Source organism: Hippichthys cyanospilos, chromosome 4, assembly GCF_059441005.1.
Source record: "Hippichthys cyanospilos isolate Australia breed blue-spotted pipefish chromosome 4, RoL_Hcya_1.0, whole genome shotgun sequence".
Lineage (NCBI taxonomy): Eukaryota > Metazoa > Chordata > Actinopteri > Syngnathiformes > Syngnathidae > Hippichthys > Hippichthys cyanospilos.
The window spans coordinates 11762954-11788545 of record NC_142372.1 but is presented as its reverse complement, the minus strand read 5'-3'; the positions used below and the strand labels follow the sequence as shown (position 1 = coordinate 11788545).

The following is a 25592-nucleotide window of genomic DNA, read 5'->3' as shown; positions in this document are numbered from 1 at the left end:
AAATTCTGCAAGGCCCCGAAACCTTAGAGGACCCCTCACCCCCGGCTTGCTGTCATAGCGTGATACTAGGTTTCACTGGGACAATAACTTCCTCCTGTATTATTAATACTAAAAGGGACAGCAATCATTCGATGCGCCACGGCTCATTTTGCCGCAAGTGTATACAATGAGCAACTGGATCCGCCCCGCCCGGTGCTCCACTTGCCGACTAGATGTTGAGATTGGAATACTTGGGTTCAATCCAAGGTTTTAAGTCCCAGCGATGTCAACCTAACCATCACTGTATTTATGACGCATTAAGAATAGACGTCTCTTCAAAGGACTTCTGGCTGCCGTCATCCAACGAGCAACACTTCCTCCGAGATTAAACTAAGACAAGGCCGTTGAAAAGCGCCGCGTCAGTCGGGAAGAGTGGTTTCACAAAAACATGGTGTCATCTGCAGAGGCCAAGTGAGACTTCTTCTAAAAGTCAGTCTGTGTAGATTTAGAAAGGTGGATACTGGTGTTCTGCTGTAGAAAAAACTATTTTCATTTGTTGTTTATTAAAGAAAAATTCTTAAAAGGAAATACAAAGACACAATTTTTATACAATGAAGGAATCAATATGCTACATTACATTTCTGAGGCCTGGCAAATGATCAAGTATGAACTAATTTATTGTTATAAATTATTAATCATAATGTGTCCTCGTTCATCTATCTTGACAGCATCTTACAGACAAGCAAAGCAATTCTATGACTCACATTCCTCAGGAAGTCACTTTGTGAGGAATTGAAACAAGACCATTATTTCAGCAATGGATACTTAAGATTGAGTTTACTTCATCCGGTAACCAACTCAAAACACTGTACTATTCATACATTAACCGCCAAAAAATGTTTTAATGACAAAAGTAGTACTCTATGTACATTATAACAACAAACAGAAATGACAGTTAAATGCAATTCAAAAGAATTACACATCTTTTTGTCACACTTTGCATCGTTTGAAAGACCACTGTGCCACCTCTTCCGTTGTGCAGTTTAAGACAGCCTGCGGAGACCGTCACCACTGCACTAATTGTATTCATTCTTTGCAGAGGATAAAGACTATATGACCGAATATTGCTATAGTTTCCGTTTATATGCGTTGTTGCAACATTTATATTCAAATATAACAGTGGTATAACACCCCAACAAAGATGCAATTCATTAGCAAGTCTATCAAATGGTCAACCTAGCTGAGGCATTCCTAAGAAAAAGGTGTTTCATTGTTTTAAAGTACACATCTTAATATCCGCCCTGGTTTAACAAAGGATTAAGATTACTGATTTCTAGACCACACCCATGAATCCATATTATTCTATGTCAATTGGACATTTTGAACAATTTTATGCCCACAATTACCTTTCCGTTCCCAGAACACACAGTGAGGTCAACAAAGGGGTCCTCAGACGGGTTTTGTGTGTGTTTTTACATTCTGTAGGATCCAAGGACCGGAATATTTTTTTCTCCATTTCAGTCACAAACAAAGTATAAGAAAAAGACTAGATGAGAATAAGCGGTTACAGATTCAAATATTTGACCTAAATCTCTTCAAAAACCCGATGTTTATTCCTAAATGAAGAATTAGCCAGACAAGGTTCCTGCAGAGGGACACCAAGAGCTCTTTGCTTTGCCTCGTACCTCAGCAGTAAGTCCTTACGAGCCTGCCAGAAGAACAGACATTTCAACATACAGGAAACATATAAAGCAAGCATTACTTCTTTTGTTGTATGAACACTTTTGGCAAACAAGCAAATCGTCAGCTAACCTGGGAAATCTGAGATATCTTCCATTGTAAATCCTGGATGGATTTATTGCTGGAGTCTATCAATTTCTGTGAAAGGAAAAAAAATATGAACAATATGGAAACACCGTAAATATTCAGTGGATAAGATTCAGGCAACAAAGAGAGGGTACCTCGGCATCACTCAGAGCAGCTTGGTCCACGTTAGAGTCCAAGCGCACAGCAGAGAGCTTGGCCTGTGTCATCTCCAAGTTGTCCGTCATTTCCTTCACTTTCCCTTCCAGTTTTGCATTCTTCTCATCCTCTTCCCGCTGAGCACTGTCAACGTGCTGAGTGAGGGACACGCGCAGCTCGTCTCGTTCCCGTTGAAGCTAGAGTCACATTCAGTTTGAGCGGATTATCAACGCACGACTGTATTTCACCAATGTTACCTCGTTGAATTTCTGCTTCAGTAGCTCGAATTTCTCTTTCTGATCACTGAGTTCCTTTTCTTTTCTTCTTTCAGTGGCATCCTGTGGAAAGCAAGATATTGAACGGTTGGTTGCAATATACACACATCAAGCAGAATATGGTAGAATATAACCTCTATCCGAATGGGGTTCTTCATCTTTCTTTGAATTTCGGCAGCTTTCTCCTGGGCGTGGAGGAGAAGCTTATTGAGACGTGTGTTTTCTGGTAAAACGTGACTCAAATTCTTTTCTTTTTCCTTTTGCTTCATCTTTGCATCTTCTATTTGTTTCTAAAAAACAACAACATGAATATGAATAGCATTTTTATTATATATATATATATATATATATATATATATATATATATATATATATATATATATATATATATATATATATATATATATATATATATATATATATATATATATATATATATATACATACACACACACACACACACGCACACAAAGGTTAGGGTCCACTGCTTTGGAAAATTGCTGGCAATTTGAATCAGTCCGACTCAAGAAAATAGTTTGAAATAGTTTCAAATGAATGTGCTAACCTTTAATGAATCATTCTGATACAAATCTCTTTCCAAGGTTTGATTGAGGAGAGTGAGGGCTTCATCAAATATTTTATGGTGGTCTCTAATCAGGGCGCTGATGTGACTGTTCCACTGATCCTCTCGCTCGAGGACCTCCTTTTTCCTCAAGTTGACCAGATCCTGTTGTAACAGCTCCAGCTTTTCCTTGTAGCGGGCTTCCGTTTCTACTCAAATGTGTGCATAATGGCACAAAGTTAACATCTGTATATTCACGTTTCATATATAAATTTTTTTGCCATTCCTTTGTTCTTTTAAATATCTTGGCTATTATAACTTCTTTATTTAGTTATTCATTTATTTGCTGAGACAAATGCAAATTACTGTACTAATTTGGCACCATCTAGTGGAATACTGGATTTGTGGTCAAGCGAAATTCATTGATGATCTTTTCAGCTTGACAAAAAAAACTACTGCTTGATGGTGGCCCTTGGATGTCTAAGGCAGGGGGTGTCCAAACTGAGGCCCGGGAACTATTTGTGGTCCGCCATCCTTTTGTCGAAAGCCCCGAGCATACAAATAATGAGATTTTGACACAGCTTGCAAGGTTATTTGAAAATAAAGAAGGGTGGAGTTGGCAGAATGAGAAGAGAGAATGTCCCCCACGCCTACAAAAGATCTGTCTCACTACGACCACTAAATTAGTTCAAGTACTGTCAAGCTTTTTACGACAAAACTAATGCAAATGATAAAAAAAAAAGAAATCCTCCATTTTGTACTCAGTGTCAATCTCTGATTACCCCCTGCAAATAGCAAATGTTCACAGAAAAGTAAAATAAAACTTTAACAGGAATATATTTTGGATGTTTAGAGGTTTACCTGCCAGTTGATCCTCCCAGCTCTTCTTCATTTTGGCCACTTCTTCATCGTGTCTCTGTTAACACATGCGTCATCAAAACAAGCATTTTCTGACTTCTGGGGATATCATAGAAAAAAATAAACAATCTCAGAGACATGTATATTATCCACTAAATTGATAGCAGTTGCTGGAAATGATAAATCGACTTTGTCCTCACCCGCACCATCTCCCTGATGAGGTTTTCGATCTCGAGCTCGTGCATGTCATTCTTGACGGCTTCCGTCTTTTTACGAATCTTGTTCTCCAGCTGGGTTTGCTCTTTCTCCATCAACTCAGCAGTTGTTACACGATGTGATTCCAGCTCAGAGATGGTATTGTGATGCTCACTGAGATGGTGCTTCACTTTCTGCTTAAAGGCCTGGTGTTACAGAAAAATGCAGATTTTAATTTGAAAATTTGCAGTGGAGTATGGTTGCAAATGGGTGGGAAAATTCTGATGAATTTCCATGAGCCAATATGCACTCTGGTTAATCCATAAAAGGATAAGCAATATTTCTCCATTATCTTGTATGACAATTAGCAGTTACCTACTTTAATTTCGAGAAGGTGGCGCCCCTCATCCTCTTCGATCTGCTTCTCTTCATTTCTCAGTTGGGCCACGGCCTCCTCCAGGTGCTTCTTGGTCACGTCCCAAAAGGAGTTGATCTTATCTCGCTCCAGCTGGAAGTAGTTTCTCTCTTCCCGCTCTCTGTCCAGCTCCTCTCGCAGTAGGATAATGTGCTCTATCATCTAGAATGAAGAAATCCATTTTACTGTCGTAGCACCAACTTTTTTGTCACACAACTCACAAAGTGTTACCAACAAAATGTGGCGTATAGTTTGCAGTAAGACTCAACACGTGCAGAGCTGTTGAGCATTTACGGTATTTCCATCCATCTTAAAAGGGGAGGTCTTATTAAAACGTTTTTTTTTACTTTGAAATAATATGTTCGATGTGCCCACAAGAATCTAAACATAACCTTGATTAACATTGTATTATGAGGAATATCCATTAAACAGCACAACACTCGTTTTAATCCATTTTTGGGCGGCCATTTTGCCACTACTATCTAAATAGGACCACAATTGCTCAGGACTCTGACCAATCACACCTCTGATTTCTGAGATTAGCCAAACGATGTTGGCGATCTGAGCAGATTACTGTGGTGTCATTTTGATACGTGGCAAAATGTCCCCCAGACGGATAAAAACAGCTGAACTTTGCAATTTAATACATTATATTCTGCAATGCAATGTTAAACTAAATATCTTATTTACACTTAGGATAACACAAAATATATAATCGCAAATACTTGGACAGCAGAAAGATTTTGGGAGGCAGTGATTGGTGGTATTAAGGCGATTTTACTATTGTGGACTAGATTTTCTAGTAATTAACTTGGGTTGTGCATTGAAGTGTCTTACTAGAGGGGAAAAAGGGGTGTATTTGCATGGGTCTAAAAAAATGCTCTAACGCATTTATGAATGCATGTATAAATGCTCCAATTTTGTATTGTTTTCATGCTGACCTGCTCCTTGGAAAGCTCGTCCTTGGTGAGTCCATCTATGAGTGCAGTAGACTTGACCTCGGCTGTCTTTTTACCTGAACCCTTCTTTTTAGGCGGCTGGACAAAGTTAGCATGTTAGCCAAATCATTTTTATTTTGCATGCATCTAAATCACTGTAAATGTCGAGGCAAACAAAGGACAAGCAAACTTTGGCTCACCATTGTTCACATATGTCGTTTGCAAATAGAAAGTCAGTCGGAGCGGCTTCAAACATTTGTTGCCATGACAGCAGGATACGCATTCTGGTGGACACAGCCGCCAATAGAGGGCAGTAGATGCTCAACTGGAAGGAGGTAACTTGACATCTTGAACGGTTCTGTAATTCGATTGTAAATTATTTGGGGGTCTCGTTAAGATCACGTTTGAATGAAATGTACAATTTTACCCTTATTGGTGTATCAATCTAAAATAGCTTAGTATTCCCTCCAAATATATAATGTATTTGATCAAAACTAAATTCAAATTGGATGTTTAATTGTGTTTATTTGAACAAGTATGAGGACATGAAATGTGGGGGGGACTTCGAGGCAAGCAACATGAACAACGACATTTGACAGTAAACAAGGCACTAATTGAGTCAGCAACTCAGTCAGTCAACAAAATGTCCCCGTGGTTCTTGGTGCCTTTCATAAATAAAAAGTCTTCCTCCAACTTTTCTCTCTGGGAAATGAGTGTGAAATACGTCTGTTGTTTTCTTGTAGTTATTATCCTGCAGAAACATGGAGATCTCCTAAAACATAAAACACATCAGCATTCAGGAACACGTCTGCTTTTAAAGTCACAGATAAGCCAACTGAGCGTTTAAACAATATCCCCAAAATCCAATTTAAGGTCTTTGTGCTAGCACTGCAGGTCTTTGTCTTAAATTGTAGGTCAACTCCATTCACAAGTAGGACATCTAATAAACACAAGGGTTGTCAAGTACTGCGTGACACCGAGGTAAACGTTGCACTAACTGACATTTTATTTGATGTATTGAACATGAAAATACATTACAAAAGGAAATACAATACTTTAAAAAAAAGATCTTTCAAAGAAAGAAGAGAATCATTAATAGTTCAATCATCAATAGATATCACAGTTCAACATGCTTATATGTTCAAAAGGAGTACAGTAGCTAGAAGTACAAACATTTCGAGTCCTGCCTTTTGTTCTATATGTGGTATTACTCAAAGCTAAATATAGTTCCACAAGCCACTCAGAGAAATATAGAATTACTTTTACCTCCTCCAAAACGTCAAAGAGAACCAAGTGAGTAGGGAGTGACTGCTTGTGTGGAAAGGAATTCCGGAGCCAGAGAAGCGGGTCATTGTAGAATCTATCTGCTTCGTCCACGTGGCCCTCTTGGCCAAGATCGGGCGGGCACTCGAGGAATGCCATCTTTATTGGGCAGTGGATGTGGCTGCAAAGGGAGAGATGACTTTTAATCTCCTGTTAGAGGTGTCCATAGCTCATCTCGCAGTTGGCACCTGTAGTAAGGCGTAGAATGGCAAGGCATGAGGAAGAGGATGTCCGGCTCCGAAACACCGTGGCAAAGTGCGTGGACGTGGCTCATGACGTCCAGAGCGCCACGTTGGTGAATGAGGCCAGTGTAGAGCGCAATCAGCAGGTTGGATACCAATAATCCACATGCAGATGTTCGTTGCCATGTTTTCCGATGAGCCAACGATATCCCTATTTTCACACAAACAAAAAAACATATAATTGGGGCGGGAAAAGTATGTCAATAATCTATCCATAATCTTAATGCCAATATTTGTGGTGTAAAAAAAATTAATAAAACAAACAAAAATCATGACGAAGATGAATTATTTCAACACTTAAAACTCAATTGCAATTTGAAAAGTAGTATTTTTGAGCACGGAAGGAAAACTAGAGAAATATTGTGATTTGATTAGAGTTCACTTTTATGCATTGTGCTTTTGTGCTGGAGTAACTGGGAGCTGGAAAACAAAGGTCAATCGCTGCCTGAAGGTGGGACTGATCGGCTGTCGATGTTTTTTGGCTCCTGTTGTGGGTGGGCAGACAAGTTCAGTAGTTCACCGAGAAACGAGGAGTTCAGGATATAAGTGAAAATGCAGAGCATGTGAGAGTTGTCGGTCTGATGAATAATAAATTTCACCAAAAGAAAATACCAGACGGCATATCTAATTAATGTAGAGTGATTCTTTCTCAGAAAGAACTTGCTTATCACAGAATCTGCTCAAGTTTAGCCTACCACATAAATGCAAAGCACCAAGCTGCAACTGTAGCCACAGCTAAAGATAGCAAAAAAGATGCTAATTTGGCAAGCCATAAAAAAATTCTTTGCCAAACTAAACTCAAAAACACCCTACTTTGAGCTAGTCTGTGACAGGCAGGATGGACGAATTTTTATTTCAACCAGTCACCTGAACAGCAAAAAGCTGTGATAAGTGACTGTATTTTTTTACCTGAATACTGTCACAAATCTCAAAAAGATTGGATCAAGTAAGTCTACTGAATTTATACAGTTGGAAAAGCTTGTAAAAGGAACCTACCACAGAAGATCATACAAAAGGAAAGCACAGGGTAGATGAATCGAAACTCCTTGTGAGGAAGCAGACTGAAAACAATTTGAGAGACCAATTACTATTAGTAGATCTGAGTGAAGAATGACTGAGAGTATTAGGAGGCTTTACCTGTATATGCCGATGGTCCAGGCAGTGGCCACCAGCAGGATTCTGTATCTTCTGAAAGCAAGGAAGCACCCGTGGAATAAAAAAGGAAGGTGGGGGCCAATTATGACTGGGAAGCCAAGAGTGAGGTACCAGTGCCAGGGATGGGTGCCATACAAGTCGGCCACGTTGTGGAAGACGTTTAGCTTCAAGAAGTTGAACTGCACGAAGATCCACTACATAATGGAAGGAAACTGATAAACCAAAGATATAAATTACAACAATACTTAACCATGAGTGCAATTCATTACTGTATGTACCTGCTGAAAAAATAGCAATGCTTATGGTAAAATTGTACACGATAGAGCGCTGCAGACCTGACTCCATTCCAGTGAATGTAAGCAAGCCCTGCCTTTATAAATCCTCACTTTCTCGTCAGCCTCACTTGCATCCTGTTTCTGTAGCAGCCTGTGTGATCCTTGACTGACACTGTGCAGTGTGCGCCGACCTTTCAACAATTCAGTGAAATTGAATCGGACACTGTCTTGCTGACTTACATCAGGGTGACAGTTAAATTGAAGCCTTTCCCTGCTGACTTATGCCTTGTAATTGTTGACTCCTTGGAAGGCAAAATTGTTGACATTTGCGTAATGAATGTAAGATAATGTAAGACCTCATCACTTTCTCAATGTATGTTTTACCTTTTCATAGAAGATGCAGTCAATTATGGTAGAAATCGCAATGGTGGAAGCCCTTGAAAAACAAAAATGTTACTTTCAAACACAAATCTGAAACACGAAGGTGTGAATATCGAACCAAACTAACCCTATAGGAATGTAGTCATGAAGCACTAGCCTCAGTTTGTTTTGGTCCTGCCAGAAGTGGTAAGTCAACAGCGGAAGCCAAACAATCAAGGCCGTCGGGCGAACAATGATGGCCAAAGCAACGAGGCTCAAATACTTTTTACTTAAGGGGGGGAAACACAAATAAGAAGGGTGTCAACCAAGAACTGATGGCATTTAGAGTGAGACTTTTGTAACATCGTGGAGACCTGCTGTGTGATTGGGATGCTGGCAGGGGGAAGTAGCACAGAGCTAGGCAAGTGATGGTGGCCTCCACACTGTTGCTTAGCGTTCTGGTGCAGCAGAACCATGTGAACCATGAGCACAAATAGCAGAAGAACTGCACACACACAGACACGCAATCAACATGCAACAAAAATAACGAGCGACCCGAGGGGGCAAAAAAAAAAAAAAGTTTAGTTTACCGTCCATTTCGCAGCTTCATGGCCTTCCAACTCTCTGATAAAAAAGAAGAATTTGAAGTCTGCAAATGCTGCGATGAGTGCATGAAGCAGGCGAGGTAGCCAAATCTGCAGGGAAAACTATTTTGAATAACAAATCATATCTGGACCAAATGTGGTTAAATATGGCAAACTACTTTCCAGAAGATATACAGAGTCACAATGTATCCAGTGTAGAATCTTATAGATGACAGCAAAAACGAGAGGATAGGTGAAGCCTCTTATGCCCTCCTTCCATTCCCATGTCAGATGCCCATAAGTCACACTGTTAAGGTTTTGTTGTTTTCCCCAAAAAACTTGATGCATTTCAGGCCTCTAGATCCTAATGAGGACAAACCAATCTATTTGGTGGATGGGATCAAGATAAATTGAATCAAAAGGATATTTGAAGACCATGTGATGGGCAACCTCCACAGACTGCCAGTACTCATCTGGAACGAAGCTGCTCTGAACCAGGAAACAGTTGATAACACGGAACGTGACAGAAAATGCTGCAATTTTCAGCACTTCTGAAAAGAATGAGAAGAATTACTTAAAAACAAGAGTGAAAAACAACAATAGCCAGTGTTGGGATAAAACAGGGTTAGAAACAACAATAAATCTCCACGCCGCACAGAAAAGTAAAAATTATTAGACCATCCAATTTTCTTAACTTTCTGATTAATTTCAAATGCCTGATTCTACACAAAGTACATTGTGTTTGGACAATGAAACAGTTAAAAAATATCTAATGATTTTGGTTTGTTATACATTTTTCCCCATTTTTCTAGATTAAAAAATAAACAAGCTTTAAAGCACAATTTGTTTTCTTTTCATATTTTAATGTATTTCATTCTTTAAAAGAAAAGATTGGGGACAGAAAGAAGCAAGGAAGAAAAAAAATTCCCCTTGTCAACACAATTTTAATCACAGCTCCAACGGTTTGGTCAAATTTGGCCATTGGCTTCATCCATAATTTTAAAATTATATTCCACAAGTTCATTTGAAAGATTTTAGGATTTTTTTTTTTAATATGTATATTTTTGGGGGATATAGTTTCTTCACTGTTGTCTTCTGTTAGTATCATGATACGTTTTTACCAGTAAAAGGTATTAAAATGAACATAAAATTATAAAGAAAATTAAGTGGTCTTTTTTTCCTCATGACCTTACATTAAATGTATTACCCATCAATGTCAACTCTGCAACCGTAAAACCTGCTATAGAAAAGTAATTCTATATTTTAAGTGTTTTTTTTTTAATTAAGGTAGTGTAAAAATGAACTTCCCTGGTAGTTGCTTATATTTCTAAAGGAATAATGTGGCTACTACTTATTAACTTTCTTGTTGATGCAGGGAAACTAGAATAATTACTTTTTTTTAATTTGTAAACACCCTTTAACGCCAACCTGTCCTAAAATTTGGCTACGATTAACTTTGTTTAAGCGGGGAAACTAGAAAAGACTTTTTTTTTAAGTAAAACACACTCAAACACCAACCTGTCCTAAAAATTGGCTACGACAAATCTTTCTTGTTTGAGCAGGGAAACAAGATTACTTTTTTTTTTAATTTTTAAGTACAAGTAAACACCCTCAAACACTCACCTGTTCTGAAAGAAACCCCATCCTCCTTTGTGTACAGCAAGGACTTTCTTTTCCTGAGTTTGACATTTTTCTCTTGAGTCCCGAACCTCAAACGCTGTCTCAAAATCTCCATGTGTGGTTATTGTCCTTAAGCATCAATCCTGCTGACATAATATACGCTGTCTAATATATTGTGACTTGAATGCGATGCTTAGCCGGAAAATCGAAGGCGGAAGTCTTATGGTTCTGCAGAATGTATCTACTCAGAGTTTTTTTTTAACCTTGATAGATCGCACAATATACGTACTCTTTTTGTAAGTGTTGCAATTAAGAAAGTGGCCATTGATTTAGAGTTCAACCACAAAGACTAATGTACGCGTATTTTGGTTGTAGTGTCTGTAGGAGTTTCTTCTTCGTTGGTCGTTTCTCGGCGGTTGGCAAAGAACTTAATCGTGCATTACCGCCACTAACTGTTATGGCATGTGCAATCTTATTTCTACTGAATTTTAGTGACAGTCATCTGTCATTTTTGGTTTCTATACATAAAATAAATAAACTGAAACAGAGCTTTAAACTGAAATCTTTCAGTCCCCGCACTTTACTAGGGTTGAACCCGAGAACCCCAAACTCTTCCGGAAGAATGTTCCGGCTGCCCCAATATCGCATGTATCTTATTATTTTAGATTACATAATTTAATTACTCCTCCAACTCGGCCACGGTGACACTTGCTAGAAATAACCTGAATTCTACATTGTACTGTAGGTTTTTGTTTGTTCGCTTGTTTTTTTATTCTCTTCATCTCTATTCTCTCTTATATGTTTTCCCGTCCATTTTCCGGTCTCAACATTTTAAAGACTAAATTGCGTTTTTATTCTTTTAAATCCTGAAATAAAACATTTGTTCTCAACCTTATACAATTCACACCAAGTCATGATTAACTTTTTATAATTCTACATTTACCCGTATCATGTTTTTCTATCCTACAATTATAGTGTCCTCTTCTCCCTGTGTGCCGTAATTTCATTCTTGATAGTAGTCTTCTGTATTTCCTTCCCTTTATTTGTACAGTATTGTGTAATGCTGTCTTCCTGTCTTATTTTCGTCCCATTGCATTTGCCATCTTCGGTTACTGTAGTTTCAAGAGTGCACGTGACGAAGTAGCTCCGTCACGTGACTTCTTTTATAAGGAAGTCACGCGCTAGACTATAAAGTCAAGCCCCCGTTGCACTGTTATCGTTTTATTCGGTCGTCCGATCGCCGAGGTCGGACGATGCATGCCGGCGGCCACTCGTTGGGCTTGCTGTTATCCGTGTTAGCCGTGTTCCAGCTCGGCTCTCGGGCTCATTATGCTCCCGACGAGGTGATGAACCTACCCGGCATGACGTTCAAACCCAACTTCCGTCAGTGGTCCGGACACGTCCAGGCCAGACCCGGCAAGTTTCTGCATTATTGGTGAGCCTCATCACTCAACATACACATTTGTATTATGATTCTTTTAAGGTCTTTTTTCCAAAATAAAATTACTGTACTGTACTACTGTAGACTTTTGTTTCCAGCCACTTACACAAAATTAATGATCTTAGAAAGCTTCTTACAGCCATGTACAGTAGTTGTTCCTTTACTGTACCACTAAAATGTAGTTACGAAGTTTATTACATTGCTGTCCAGTTGCTATTTTTCTTCCTTTTAAGTTGGACCAGAAAAATAAAATATTGGTTTAATGTATTCATTTTAACCAAAAGAAACTGAAAAATGGAACAAAAATAATAAAACAATAAATTCAGTCTTTTTTTTGAGAAAAAAATCTATTTTACTTTTCTTTTTTTTTTTTTTTTAAATAAAAGTCAAGTAAAATTTAGTTGTATAGCCCTGACTCCCCACCGACTCTAAGGGCTTCATATTTGAAAAAAGAAGTCAGAGATAACATCACCCTGACATCAATAATACACGACGACACCTCCCCTTAACTAAGCTCCCAAAAGGGGAAGGAAAAACTGAGGCAAAACGAACTATAAAAACAATGGGAAATGAAAATTCAATCTCTACCTCACCGATTTCGGTTACTGTGGGTATTTTGGGGAATGTAACCGCTGCAACAAATGGGGGAACACCATGAATAAGACATGAACCATTGATGTATTTTATATGTATTCTAACGCGCTCTCATTTGTTTACCAAACAGTATAATTGTTGTTGTGTATGATTATCCATTTTACTTCTTTATCAGCTCAAACAAATTGTACTATACATGATTTTCAGCCCAAATCGCAATGAAATTCGACAAAAAGTTAAAACATGTAATTTTCTTTAATTGACGAGCCTCCAATATGGTGGAAGGAAAAGCATTTTAATGAATTTTAAGTGATTGGAGGTTGGGTCTCGTGCAGGTTTGTGACCTCTCAGAGGGACCCGGTGAAGGACCCGCTGGTATTGTGGCTCAACGGAGGCCCCGGCTGCAGCTCGCTTGATGGATTCCTATCTGAGAACGGACCCTTCCATGTGAGCATGCCCACTTTTTGGACAAGTAGCTCAAGCATTCAGTTGAAGTGACTATCTGTTAATTTCCTCTCAGGTAAGAGATGACGGAGCCACTTTGTACGAGAACCCGTTCAGCTGGAACAAGATCGCAAACGTGCTCTATTTAGAATCTCCGGCAGGAGTCGGATACTCCTACTCCAATGACGGCGATTACGCCACGGATGACGATCAGGTGAGTTTAGTCAAAGATTGATTGAGTTGCCACGTAAAACCTGGAAATAACGTTTTTACGTCTGCTGCAAAGGTTGCCGAGGACAATTACAAAGCGCTGCAGAGTTTTTTCGCCAAGTTTCCGAGCTTCACCCGGAATGACTTCTTTATTATCGGAGAAAGTTATGGTGGGATTTACGTACCGACCCTCAGCTTACGCATTGCTACAGGAAATAATGACATCAGATTTAAGGTGAGTTCCTGAATTTAGATTGCAGTTTCATGATAGGAGTTACTGTATGTTGCTTCAACTTTGGATGTTAATTTTTATTTTAGGGGTTTGCGGTGGGAAATGGTCTCAGCAGCTACGCACTAAATGACCAGACTTTGATATATTTTGGTTACTACCATGGTCTCTTTGGAGAAGAGTAAGTTAAATTTTAGAATTTTTTTTTTTTTTTTAAGTTACTATATTTCTTAGACTGGTTCGAGATAATAGATAGCAAATATACTGTATTTGACCATTTTCAGCAGTAAAGTGTTAAAATGTTATCTATACAGTAGAAATCATCTACAACGAAATAGTTTTTGCAGCCAGACATTTTTCACAACAGGGGACTTTTCACTATAGCAAATCTATGTCGGATATAAACATGAAAAGCATGTTGTGCAATCTATAATCTCACTGAAGTTAAAAACAAAACCATCCAACTAGCCCACATTGAAAGAAATGAAGAAATTGCCACATCTACAATAAGCATTCATTTTCATACTTAGATGAATTCTTTGCATGATTTATTTTACTTTGCTCCATATGTCTTTCAACTTCATTACTTTTATCCTGTCCTCAAGCGTTAAGCTTGGTTCAAGCTTGTTTTTTTCATAGTGAATTTCAGAGCAAGGCAACTGCAGAGAAAAGCATTTCATATTATGCAACAGGGATTTTTCATTGTATTTGGAAGTAATAAAGAAGGAAAGGCTTCAATGCATGGATTTTTTTTTTTTCCCACACTGGGGAATATTTTTGCACATGCAGGTTTCATTGTAGAGGAGTTTTTCTGTACTTACAGTAAGTCAACTTTATTCTTTTTTTTTCTGTTCCAATTACTGTTAAAGTCATGTTTTGCCACTTATGACGAGATTGGTTTTTACCTGATCCTTGAACACAAAATGCCATTTTCAGTCCACAGCAGGTGGAAAATTTGTTTTTAAAGGTATTTTATGTGAAATCTGCTGACAAAATATGAACGTTTTACTTCTGAAAATGGTTAAATACATTTAGTATTTAGAGTATCCCCTCAATGTGTTAATTGTGGGTGTAATTTGCATTTGTGTAGAACTGTTGGCTGCAGTAGAGTTCAGCTATGACAAACACATGATTCCAAATGTAATGTCTAGATGAGGAATACCCCAATACAACTCCTTAGACTGGATATAAGTTTTATGAGTCAGCACAGACATACAGTATGGGCACCCATCCTGATATCAGTGCGTCTGTTGTCAGGATTTTCCCCGCTGCGTTTAATTGCAACATTGTGCGTTATGTGCAGCTTGTGGCGTGATCTAAACAATTATTGCTGCGAGAAGGAAAGATGTGACTTCTCCAACTCCACCTCCGAGAAATGCCAGACACTGGTATGTACATGATCCTGCATGCGACTTGTTCTTCTTGCCATACAGGTGAGTGACGGATATCAAGCCCACCCCCCGGCTCTGTCTTGATGTCCCTGCAGGTCAACGTGGCCTTTAATATCGTGTACAACAGCGGTCTTAACGAGTACGCCCTGTACTTGAATTGCGAGGGTCGCGGTGGCTTTCACCCAGCCTATGAGAGGGCCATGAGTCACCTGTTCAAGAACTACCGCAAACGCAGCAACAATGTAAGTGGTGTCCTACACCACACAGGATAAACAACAGAGGATGTTGACAAAACTGCTTGCATGAAGATTTCAGACGGACAGTCCTTCTCCGTCTCTCTGGGCAAGGTCCCCCCTTGCATCAACAGCACGGCTCAAGTCACCTGGCTCAACAGTGGCGACGTTAGGAAAGCGTTGCATATTCCTGATACGCTGCAACCATGGGATTTGTGCAGGTAACGAGCTCTCTATGACATAACCCTAACCCTGTGGCATAGGGGGGGTGGAATTGCGAATCACATAAATTGAGTTTTAATGCTAATGTATTGATCCACCTCTATTGCAGTACTTCTTGTCAATTAAAATGATTACATACTAATTTACTCAAAGAAATGAAATATGCTAGTTTACTTTGTAGTTAATGGGGCCTCCTGCTGGTTGCTCTGTTGTAGTAAAAAGAAGCACATGTTCTTCCCGTTGTAGGATTCTCTTGTTTCCAGCCATTTAGTTTTTAAACTGTTGGGAAGGAAATGAGATACTTCACGGATATGAAAAAATATCCAGTGGGGAAATTGCACTCACTTGTTTTCTTGCATTAATTAAAATTAACACGAATTCTTGTTTGCAGTGATAAAGTTGGGGAGAGTTATACCAACCTGTACCCGTCAGTGAAGGACGTGTATCTGAAGTTGCTTTCTTTTGGCCTTCGGGCACTCGTCTACAACGGAGACACAGACATGGCTTGCAACTTTCTGGGGGATCAGTGGTTTGTGGAAGACCTTGGCATAGAGGTAATAAGCAACTATTGAACACTAACCCTTGCTTTTTATTTTACTTCATTTTTGTTATTAATTCCATTTTTAATCACATACAGAGAGTCTGGAAGATTTATCATTTGACATTTTCTCTCATATAGACGAATCTAACATCTTAATGTTGTTCCCAGGCCACTACTAGGTACCAACCCTGGTACCTTGACGAACAGGTTGCAGGTTTCTATCAGCAGTACGGAAATGTTACTTTCCTGACTGTAAAGGTAAATCAAGATAGATTTAGTATATTTGTGTGATACTTCAAATACCAATTACTTGCGTTTCCAGGGTGCTGGTCACATGGTTCCACAGTGGACTCCAGGTCCGGCTCTTTACATGTTCCAGTCCTTCATAACAAATGGCTCCTATTGAATCTTAGGAGACTGTGTTTTGATTACTACGTTCATTACATGTTCAGGGAATTTGGATTTTTAGGGAAAGACTCGTGGGAATTCATTCCAATTCTTTTATTCTATAGAACACACCTAAGCGTTGACTGTAATGTCCACTAGGTTCAGTTCAGACACACCACAAAGAAAAATAAGTGTCCTTCACTCAACGGTTGGAATGAGTCTGCAATCACAGCTTGCACTTTTCAGTCATGCACAGGTGACTTGTCAATAATGATGCTCGCATTTTTAATAAAGATTGTAGAAATAAACTGTGCATTGTAAGGTTTATTCACCAATCTTGGTTATACAAGATGGACATTTGGGACAAAAAAAAATGTAGGACAAATCAGCAGCAGCACCAGAAAAATCATAACCAAAACATTTGACACAAATGTTATTCTTGGGGGAAAAAAAAATCCCTTTACATTGTTTAAAAAAATGGTTCCCTTTTTACCATACATACAACATAAAATATTGCTTTGAACAATGCAACCTGAATGTCCTGGCTGTAGTGTTGTCTTCGCCACAGGAGCTCAAGAAGACAAATCTCAAACTTTGGTTTGAGCTTCAGCAAAACTCCATTGTCTTTATCATGAACCCGTTAAACTCAATACCAACTTGAATTGTGCGCTAAGATGGTATTGTGCTCACACTATAATGGCTTCCTTTATTGCAAACAAGTCAAACCCCATCAATCCCTAAGTTCTGTATAATCAGTCTTTTGCCAAAATTGTCCAAATATGATATAGAATATGGAGCCACTTCAAAGAATTGACACATTACTCAAAGCATCAAAAGATGCAAATCTATCATCACGTTCCAACCCCGCACTGCAAACACTCACTACCCTGGACTTTGATTTGATGACTGTGAAGCACAGCTCTTGTTCCTCAGTGATTAACATGTACTCTGACATGCAATTTAAAATGTACAAATTGGTCCAAATCCACTAACCAACCTACCTTATTTTGAACTCTTTTCTATACAAAGTTGCTTAGCACTTGGAAACCTGTATATGGTCAACAGTCTAAGCAGCTGTGGATTGCCTGCAGTTACCCCTCAAAAACAGCGTCAGCTGCTAATTAAAATCATAAAAATATGTAAAACTTCACACACAAAGCATAAAGTGTCCTATGTTGACTTGGTTGTCTGGGAGGGATGTCCTCAGTTTACTCCTGGTTCTGTGGTACAAATGTGCAATCAGGTTGAGGTCAGGGCTGATTAAATGAGTCACCTATTTGTGAAGCTTCTCAAGTCTTATTTAGAAGTTCAGAACAATGTCCACAGGCTGAAATGTTCCCTTTAGCCGATGATGTCCTGATAGATGGAATTAGTCGTGGTGAGGCCGAAAATGAACGCTCCGAGTGTAACCATGACGATACCGAAGACCACCAGTCCATGCCAGCTGGGAAAGAAAACACCAACCAGGTTTAATTTTAGTGCCATTTGAGTACTCTTTTAATATTGGCTTTATTTTTGTGCATTCCAGTATATGCCTTAATCCTATTTGTCAAGCATGTTACACTTTTTGCATTCAAAAATATCCTTTCGCTTAGAAAGGGTAACTCTCAAAATTAAAAAAGGGCCCGACAATTTAGTTGAAAATCCATTTGAAAATTAAATATATAATAAATAAAAAAACAACAGGTTGAATATAAACAGCCCTAAACAAGCAGATAGTCTAACAGTACTCAGTCACATAATTGTTGTATATTTTTTATACTTTGTGAAGAACTAATATTAGTGCTGTAATAAGTTGAAAAAAGATTTGAGATATTTCATGTTTACAGTATGTGCTGATTCGTTTCATCATAATCATAAAGCTCTAACTTGGCCCAAACCTAAAGGCAAGGGCAATTACTAAGTCAACCTGAAATATGACATAATTGCAAATTGTTTTATATCACAGAGCAGCTGCCACAAGGATTAAAAACTGATTAAAAACTCCAAACTCTTGGCCATCTTTTGTGAAAATGCTGAGTTACGAATTTTGCCTTTAAACCATGATAACGGCGAAATGCATCTGTGTTTGTGTACTACTATTGAGATGACGAGAAAAAAAAAAAAACACTTACCTGGCAGATCGACTGTCTGTCTCCAGCAATTTGGCTTGGATCAAACACAAACCTTTAAAATGAAATACAAAAAACATGACCATGCGCTATTAAGCCGCAAACACGAACGAGGAGGCGGGGATACCTGGGAAGACGAAGATAAAGCAGGCCGCCAATCCTCCGATGAGCGAGATGACCCGGCCGATATCCGGGGTGAAGAGCGCCAGAATGAGGGTGATGACGAACCACAGGAGCGTTTGTGCGATCCTCCGCCTCCGCTCACGCCATACGCACACCTCCACCTGCTCGCCTTGCCAGCGCAACCACAGACCTTCGATGACAGCCCTGCAAACACATCGAGCTCAAATGACTCTATTCAATTATATACTCAAGTATTTTTCCACATCAGACACAGTAAAGGAACAGAAGAACCACATGCAGCTCTGGAGGCACAGATTATAGACCTTTGTGCCAAACTTAAATGCGTCACATGATCTCTGTGCAATATTTGTTTTGATTTCTATACAGTAGCGCCTTGACTTACAGTGACGTTAAGAGGACTTTCTGATTTTTGGCGCCATAGGTGGTTCAACAAAATCAAAATAATCAAACAAGCAGTATCAAAAAGAATAAATAAGGTCATCACAATATATATAAGAAAGACAACTGTAATCCATTGGCATTAAAACATGCATTGATTGTTTTACCTGCCACAGAAATGCAAAATAGGGTACGAGGTAACCACGCAGACGACAATAAACGCTCTGGCGATGGCCACGGCGATGTCATTGGGAGGATATGACATCAGCACGTCCTGACTGACATTAGATCCAAACGTCAAGAAGCCGCAGACACCTGACCAGAATACACATATAAAAAAAAATCACACATCTCAGTCCTACAACAGGGTGAACATATATTTGTGAAATTACAGAAGCGAAATTCATATGTGTAGAAGATGACATCACTCATTTTGACATTACAGTTTATCATAACAATAGTGATTATGTCTCAAGGATCTTTGAGCAAATACCTGTCCCAGTGTAAACAAAGAGGCAGATAATCATGCTGAGCGTAACAACAAGCCCCCAGGGTTTGAGCGCCTTCTTGCTCATGCTGTTGAACACCGGCACGCAACTGACGTGGCACTGTGGAGAAAAAGACCAAAAGATCTGGGGATTCCAGAAAGAACAGAACAGCATTTTTTTTCCATGAGATTAAATGACTAATAAAAATAGTACCTGGAAACCAAAACATATGGTTGGCATTGCATTGAAAACTGCAGTCCAGGTGGAACTGGAACAAACACATGATGTGGAATGAAAAAACAAATGAAGAAAAACGCAATCTTATTTTAAGGGCTTTTACAGTATACAGCACAGGCGAGTTTGAATTGAGAGTTGTGCGCTGTTGGTTGGATACTTTTTTTGTCTTTTTGGTCTAGAATGTGTGCTGGTTTGTAAAAACAGGTACAGCCTAACAATAGATCAGGAGTTGACCTGCCGTTAATTGTGTGGCATCCTCACCTGCTAGGAACAATCCCTGGCATGACCTCTTTATCAGGCCATATGTATTTTACGATCACCACGATGGTAACATACCAGGTACCCATCACACTCAGAGCACTGAAGAAAAACACACACATAGATATTGTTAAAGGGAAGACAACAACATAGAGAGATCATAATGTAGCTCGTATTTTGAGCGTCTTGTTCTTATGCTGCCTACACATTGTTCATATGTTTCATGAATGAATAAAAAAAACAAAACAAGGTTGCTACATGCTAGTGTATTGATCTAGAGCATTTCTAATATTTTCATTTTTTTTCTTCCACTGCCATATGCAAAAAGTGATTTTTATAAAGCTTTCTGAAGTGCGCCAAGTTTTTGGTAGCTTTGATTTCTTTATCAAGACAGTTCCATCGATTTTTATCACATCTCATCGTACACATGCTCTTTGGAGTGGCTCGGGTACAACATTTGTTTTTATTCATTTTTTTCCCCTCAAGTTATACATTACTTCGGTTGCAAACATGAATTGGTTCCATTTAAATTCTGCAAGGATGACGCAAGAAAAATCTTACATAATATCAACATGTATTGAAAGTAAGCATATCTTTAATTGTCATACACTTTAAATTGAGGGATTTTTTTTTTGTAATCCTACAACAGTTTTTAAGATATGAAATTATCAGAATCCCCTGCAAAAAATGTTTTTATACACACTTCACATAGTGATTTAAAAACCCAAATTTTAGAAAATGCATTATTATTCTTAAATGATTTATTTTCAAATCTTTTCAACTGCATTTCAAATAAATTACAGAATTTCAGGATATTTTGGAAAAAAAAAATCTCAATTTGGCTCATTATCACTCAAGTACTTGCAATTTAAAGGGCAGGCATGTCAGATCCATACAAACCCCTTCCAATGAAAAAACAAAGCAACATAAGTCCACATTGGCATTGAATGTTTTGATTGCTGTGGACTTTGAGTGTTTTTTAATATTTTATTGTGTTGCCTATTAAGCATGGAAAACAAATCAACTCCCTGGCTGGGAAAATAATTCCATCATGTGACATCTTAAAAAGTGCAATTACCTGGCATATTTTTGGAAGCCAATTTCTTTCGGGATGGACAAAGGCAGAATGACCAAAACTGCAGTGACCACAATGGTAAACTTGCGGTCGGCGTACCACAAGCCGCTGACGGAACCGTCTGGAAACGCCACCGCAATCACTTGTAACAATTAAAAAAAAAAAAGTTGTATTTCAGATGGATGAGCATGTAAAAAGTCATAAAAAGCAGGAGTGACCACACAAGGTCACAGTCTAACTTCAGGCGCCAGAAGGAGGCGAAGTTTGTCGCTGTCAGCACGTTGGGATGAAGCACCACATGACACGGTCACATGACAGATACTCCCGCCACCCTATATGCCCTTTGCGGCAAAAGCACATCATATTTGCTATAGAGTTTATCATTACTAATACACAAAACTTTGGATTTGTACTACTAATTATAATACAAATATTAATATTGATTTTACCAGAGGGCTGGGAAACTCATCTCACCGCCGCAGCAGCCCTATCGTGTTATCCTGAAAAGTTCTTTCCCCTCAGGATAAAATGGTCTCGTAATTGAATAAAACATCATTCAACTAATTCAAAATGAGTCATTTGAGCAATTATTTCTTTTCTCTTTGATGTCTACCTCAACATGTAGTGTGCAACACTGCATCGAAATGTTGTACAGAGTTGGAAGAAGCAAAACTTGAAAATCTACTCACAGCAGTCCAGCTGGTCTCCAATGACGATGAAGAAAGCAATGCAAGTGCCAAAAGTGTAGACAGCGATGGAGACCTCGCACAGGACCCCCGTGACTTTGCCGCAAGTGGCTCGGACGACCTCCTGATAGGTGCTCTCGTTACTGACCTGAGGAAATCAAAGCAGCTGAATGAACTTGGCGATGCTAATTCGATTAACGATATTATAGGGTAAAACAACTGGTGTGTGCATTAAGGCTCTTGTTTTGTACGTTATGATTTTGAAGGGCAACACGGCGAAATAGTAATAGACATTCTGCCCCAAATTTCTGAGATTCAGCGTTTGAGTCTTTGCTACAGCTTCCCTCTGTGGAATTTGCACCGACTCCTCGGTTTCCTTCCGCCAACATTCCAAAACATCTTAAAGTCTTGATGTGGCTCAGTTATACGTAAGCACATATGAAACGTTAAAACATAATCATGTGAGTCCACGCGCCATTCAGGAAGTGAAAGTCTGAGGCACAATGCTGACCTAAGCATTCCACTACTACTACTTGTACACAAAAAAGTACCATACATGCAGATGGTAGTATAAGGAAACAATAGTGAATGAGGAGGACTTAAAAGAATGAGATGTTTGTGGAAGGCTTTAATGACACTAACCTGACAGCAGTAACCCAAAATCACCAGACCGCTGATAATAAAGATCAGCATGAACTGAAAGATAAACAAAGGGAATGTCACACTAAAATTGAATGCTGGCTAATATTTTTGTGTTTGAGGACATTAAGTTCTCAAATATGATGAACATTCGAAGCAAAAACATTTACATATAAGCACTCAACACATTAGAACATTGTGGCCCAGTTTTAATGTTTGAACACCTGTTTTAGGAGCTCAAGATAATAAAAGGTGCAATTTCATTCATAAAAAGTTGAGCATGATTGGATTAAGTAGCTGTGACTCCCTTAGAAATGTATGCCAAGCTACCACAGTTTTTAATTTTTTCATAACTTATCTGCAAGCCACATGCAATCCGCAAAATAAGTGAGCTTGCTGACAGTGCAGGCAGTTTTTGGCTTACGTTAGCATTTTACCAGCACATGAAGGACTTTACCTTGGCAACATGATTCAGTCGCTAACAGTTGCAGTTAACAATTTATCTGGCATTTCTGAGAGTTTTTTTTTTTTTATATCAATTGGTATTACACGATAACAAAGTAAAATATACAAAGAATATATGATAAAAATGGCCCATTTGATCAACGACAATAACAACAATGACAAAAAACCATTTCAAAATCATTTTTAAATTAGTATCATTTGGCCATATATGTATCAACCCGCATGATCAAATTATTTTCCAAAACACAGTATCAGTCTGCCATGAAATTCATTAATGTTAAGAAGATATATTGGTGGAACTATTTGGTAAACTAAAAACGTTGATCAAAACTAGAGGTGTCAAAATTAATTGACTGACAGCGAATCAGTTATGAGATTAATCAACAACTCTGTGATAGTAATTGTTCAGCCATTATTTAGCCAAAAATGGTATAATTCTTGTTCCAGCCTCTCAACAGTAATTATTCTGAGTATTTCTTTTTGTTTAATCAAAACAAGACTTTTGCAAACATCTGCTTTTTAATCTTTTATAAAAAAAAGAGCAAACAACTAAATAAATCAAAAAAATGTTGGTGTGTAACATCAGTTCCTCTCATGTGCCGTTCCTCAACTGTCTTTTTTACTACTAAAGATCATTTAACAACAACAATTGGTCATTGAACAGTAATGGAAAAATTACACTCAACTGTAAAGTACAATTTCATTCAACGATTTCACAAAATAATGAATTCGAAAAATATTCGATAGGGAAATTCTTGGACCTCTTACTAATGAGATCGAGACCATTTGAATTGATGTGTTTGGGTGTTTCCAAACTTCTGGAACTGCATTTTGTGTGTTATTACTATCATCACAACAATTAAGGGCGTCACTAGAAAACAAGATTAATATCCCCCATTTACAAATGGGTTGTAAGCACCTCACCATTTGAAGCATCACCCCTGCCACCACTCCTCCTGCCATGTTGAAGGCTGCCGGGAAGTTGAGCAGACCGGCTCCCAAAGCCGCGTTCACCACGATGAAGACGGCTCCCAAGGACGACACGGTGCCGCTCGGCCTCCTCTCCGACTCGAGATGTTGCGTCGTGTCCATGCTGGGACTCTGCAGGAGCCACGCTCGTTCTCCAGAGTCATTGCTGCCAACTCCTCCCCAGTCATCCATATCAGTGTTAATGGCCATGAGCTAATTGACAGGAGCTCAGGGGTTGCACAGCCAAATCTCCAACTCTCTGAATCCAGCTTTAAAAAAATCTAAATGTCGATTGAGTAAATCTTGAACGTTGTCCACGGCCGTCAGGAGGTTGCCAATGTTTGGAAGTGAACAAGTATTAGTGAGCAGGAGGGTCCATTTGATAATCTGGAATGAAATTCAGATTACATTTAGACACCCAAAATATCATATAGGGACGTAGATGGAGTTTAAATCGCTACTTTACAGCAATGTTGCACTCGTACCACAAGTCCACACACAATATCGGCCCAAAGATAGCTCGTATGTCAAAAGAATATACGAATTGAGTCTAATTAAAAATAATAAACAATCTATCTCTTTAAAATACTTATTTGACACACACGTTTAAACAGTTTGCTGCAGTCTGTAGGCCAGTATTTTATTATTTATTTTACTCAAGTGTTAAGAAATAAATTGTAAAATCTGAGGGGTGTCTTCATTTTTTTTTATACTTGCATTGTGTTAGACTGTATAGGCATAACAAAATGTTACGAATGGACTAAAATGGTAAGAGCACCATAAAGTTACCTTCACAAATTAGTCGATATCCAGTCAGCGTGGTCTGCAGAGGCTGTGGAAAAGAAGCGAATGTGACAATGGACAAGTGGACCTCATGCAAGCTACACTGTTTTAGTCTAAGCGCAAATTCCTGAGTGCGTGACATTTAACGGAGGTTCCGAGTGATTCGATCAGCGTGTCGTTGACGTAACAATGTATAAGTATGTCCTTCAAGTAACAATGCATGAGTGCTAGTGCACTCAATCCTTTTGTTTTTCGATCACCTCTTTTGTTAGCTAACCTAGCTACCTTGCTGTCTTCATATTCACCTTAACAATAAATATCTGAAACAAGATTTGTCCGTGATAATCTTAACCCTTTCAATCGACAATTCGAGAATACATAAGGGAGGAAAATGTGAAGATACCTTTTGTCATTTAGGAATTCACCTAACTAGGAAGACTTTTGGCATCCTCATACAGGACTGAATGGCACGTGATGCTTTGTCACGTGACTGGGGGTTGTGGGAAATGTAGTAATGTACTGCTATCTCTGAATTTGACTTTTCCACTTCTTGCGCCACTTTGACCTTACAGGACGCAATTTAACCTTATTTGGAAACTATGCAAAGCTTGTTAAGATGTTACCACTGTCCATGTACAGAAACATAAACAGAATGTTTGTTGTCTGGAGTAGTAAGACAGTACAGTGCACTAGTACCGTGAATGTGTCTTATGAGTTTTTTTCCCGTTTGTACTATTTTTTACTCACTAGTATAGAATAAAACATTAGTTAATTGTTTAACAAAAACTAAATTAAAACAGTAATACTAATACAGTCACACGATTTTCAACCATTTAAAAGAAATAACCAGTCAAGTTTTTATTTGAACAATTGATGTGGTGTCACTAAGATCTCTTCACAATTTGATAAATTCACTACACAAGT

At 38.6% G+C, this 25592-nt stretch overlaps 4 protein-coding genes across 4 annotated transcripts; 1 reads left to right on the top strand and 3 right to left on the bottom strand.

Moving 5' to 3' along the window:
• Window positions 1-586: 586 nt before the first annotated feature.
• Window positions 587-5550, bottom strand: drc4 (dynein regulatory complex subunit 4). The gene is made up of 11 exons (XM_088412736.1): window positions 5385-5550; window positions 5188-5283; window positions 4211-4408; window positions 3837-4037; window positions 3640-3694; window positions 2782-2987; window positions 2351-2506; window positions 2199-2279; window positions 1941-2138; window positions 1792-1857; window positions 587-1687 (listed from the first exon to the last, which is right to left on the bottom strand). The coding sequence occupies exons 1-11, from the start codon at window positions 5385-5387 to the stop codon at window positions 1565-1567; spliced, it is 1383 nt and encodes a 460-aa protein (XP_088268862.1). The 5' UTR covers window positions 5388-5550; the 3' UTR covers window positions 587-1564.
• Window positions 5551-5689: 139 nt separating this feature from the next.
• On the bottom strand, window positions 5690-11134 carry LOC148424608 (GPI alpha-1,2-mannosyltransferase 3-like). The gene is made up of 12 exons (XM_088412734.1): window positions 10747-11134; window positions 9551-9674; window positions 9308-9424; window positions 9130-9235; window positions 8914-9044; window positions 8688-8828; window positions 8564-8615; window positions 7887-8098; window positions 7746-7810; window positions 6696-6900; window positions 6451-6628; window positions 5690-5956 (listed from the first exon to the last, which is right to left on the bottom strand). Exons 1-12 carry the CDS (start codon window positions 10856-10858, stop codon window positions 5816-5818), a joined length of 1584 nt encoding a protein of 527 aa, XP_088268860.1. The 5' UTR covers window positions 10859-11134; the 3' UTR covers window positions 5690-5815.
• Window positions 11135-11888: 754 nt separating this feature from the next.
• Window positions 11889-16743, top strand: LOC148424607 (lysosomal protective protein). The gene is made up of 11 exons (XM_088412735.1): window positions 11889-12178; window positions 13114-13225; window positions 13299-13436; window positions 13509-13667; window positions 13751-13842; window positions 14965-15049; window positions 15148-15294; window positions 15361-15506; window positions 15899-16061; window positions 16217-16306; window positions 16371-16743. The coding sequence occupies exons 1-11, from the start codon at window positions 11997-11999 to the stop codon at window positions 16452-16454; spliced, it is 1398 nt and encodes a 465-aa protein (XP_088268861.1). The 5' UTR covers window positions 11889-11996; the 3' UTR covers window positions 16455-16743.
• Window position 16744: 1 nt separating this feature from the next.
• slc38a7 (solute carrier family 38 member 7) lies at window positions 16745-25150 on the bottom strand. Its single transcript, XM_088412737.1, has 13 exons — window positions 25072-25150; window positions 24675-24717; window positions 23841-24272; window positions 22455-22508; window positions 21816-21960; window positions 21130-21268; window positions 20055-20153; window positions 19770-19824; window positions 19562-19676; window positions 19236-19383; window positions 18674-18873; window positions 18550-18601; window positions 16745-17879 (listed from the first exon to the last, which is right to left on the bottom strand). The coding sequence occupies exons 3-13, from the start codon at window positions 24093-24095 to the stop codon at window positions 17777-17779; spliced, it is 1365 nt and encodes a 454-aa protein (XP_088268863.1). The 5' UTR covers window positions 24096-24272; window positions 24675-24717; window positions 25072-25150; the 3' UTR covers window positions 16745-17776.
• Between the last annotated feature and the right edge of the window lie 442 nt (window positions 25151-25592).

Coding starts and splice junctions, on each gene's coding strand:
- drc4 (XM_088412736.1), bottom strand. Junction 2,988..3,639: donor CTGGGAGGATCAACTGGCAG/GTAAACCTCTAA, acceptor ACATTTGAGTAG/AAACGGAAGCCCGCTACAAG. Junction 2,280..2,350: donor AGAACCCCATTCGGATAGAG/GTTATATTCTAC, acceptor TGCTTTCCACAG/GATGCCACTGAAAGAAGAAA.
- LOC148424608 (XM_088412734.1), bottom strand. CDS start 10,858: ATGGAGATTTTGAGACAGCGTTTGAGGTTCGGGACTCAAGAGAAAAAT. Junction 9,675..10,746: donor TGGGGTTTCTTTCAGAACAG/GTGAGTGTTTGA, acceptor CATTCTTTTCAG/AAGTGCTGAAAATTGCAGCA. Junction 8,829..8,913: donor GCATCCCAATCACACAGCAG/GTCTCCACGATG, acceptor CCCCCCCTTAAG/TAAAAAGTATTTGAGCCTCG.
- LOC148424607 (XM_088412735.1), top strand. CDS start 11,997: ATGCATGCCGGCGGCCACTCGTTGGGCTTGCTGTTATCCGTGTTAGCC. Junction 13,437..13,508: donor ACGCCACGGATGACGATCAG/GTGAGTTTAGTC, acceptor TCTGCTGCAAAG/GTTGCCGAGGACAATTACAA. Junction 16,062..16,216: donor TGGAAGACCTTGGCATAGAG/GTAATAAGCAAC, acceptor TGTTGTTCCCAG/GCCACTACTAGGTACCAACC.
- slc38a7 (XM_088412737.1), bottom strand. CDS start 24,095: ATGGCCATTAACACTGATATGGATGACTGGGGAGGAGTTGGCAGCAAT. Junction 22,509..23,840: donor CAGGGGTGATGCTTCAAATG/GTGAGGTGCTTA, acceptor TTTATCTTTCAG/TTCATGCTGATCTTTATTAT. Junction 19,384..19,561: donor CTTTGTTTACACTGGGACAG/GTATTTGCTCAA, acceptor TATTCTGGTCAG/GTGTCTGCGGCTTCTTGACG.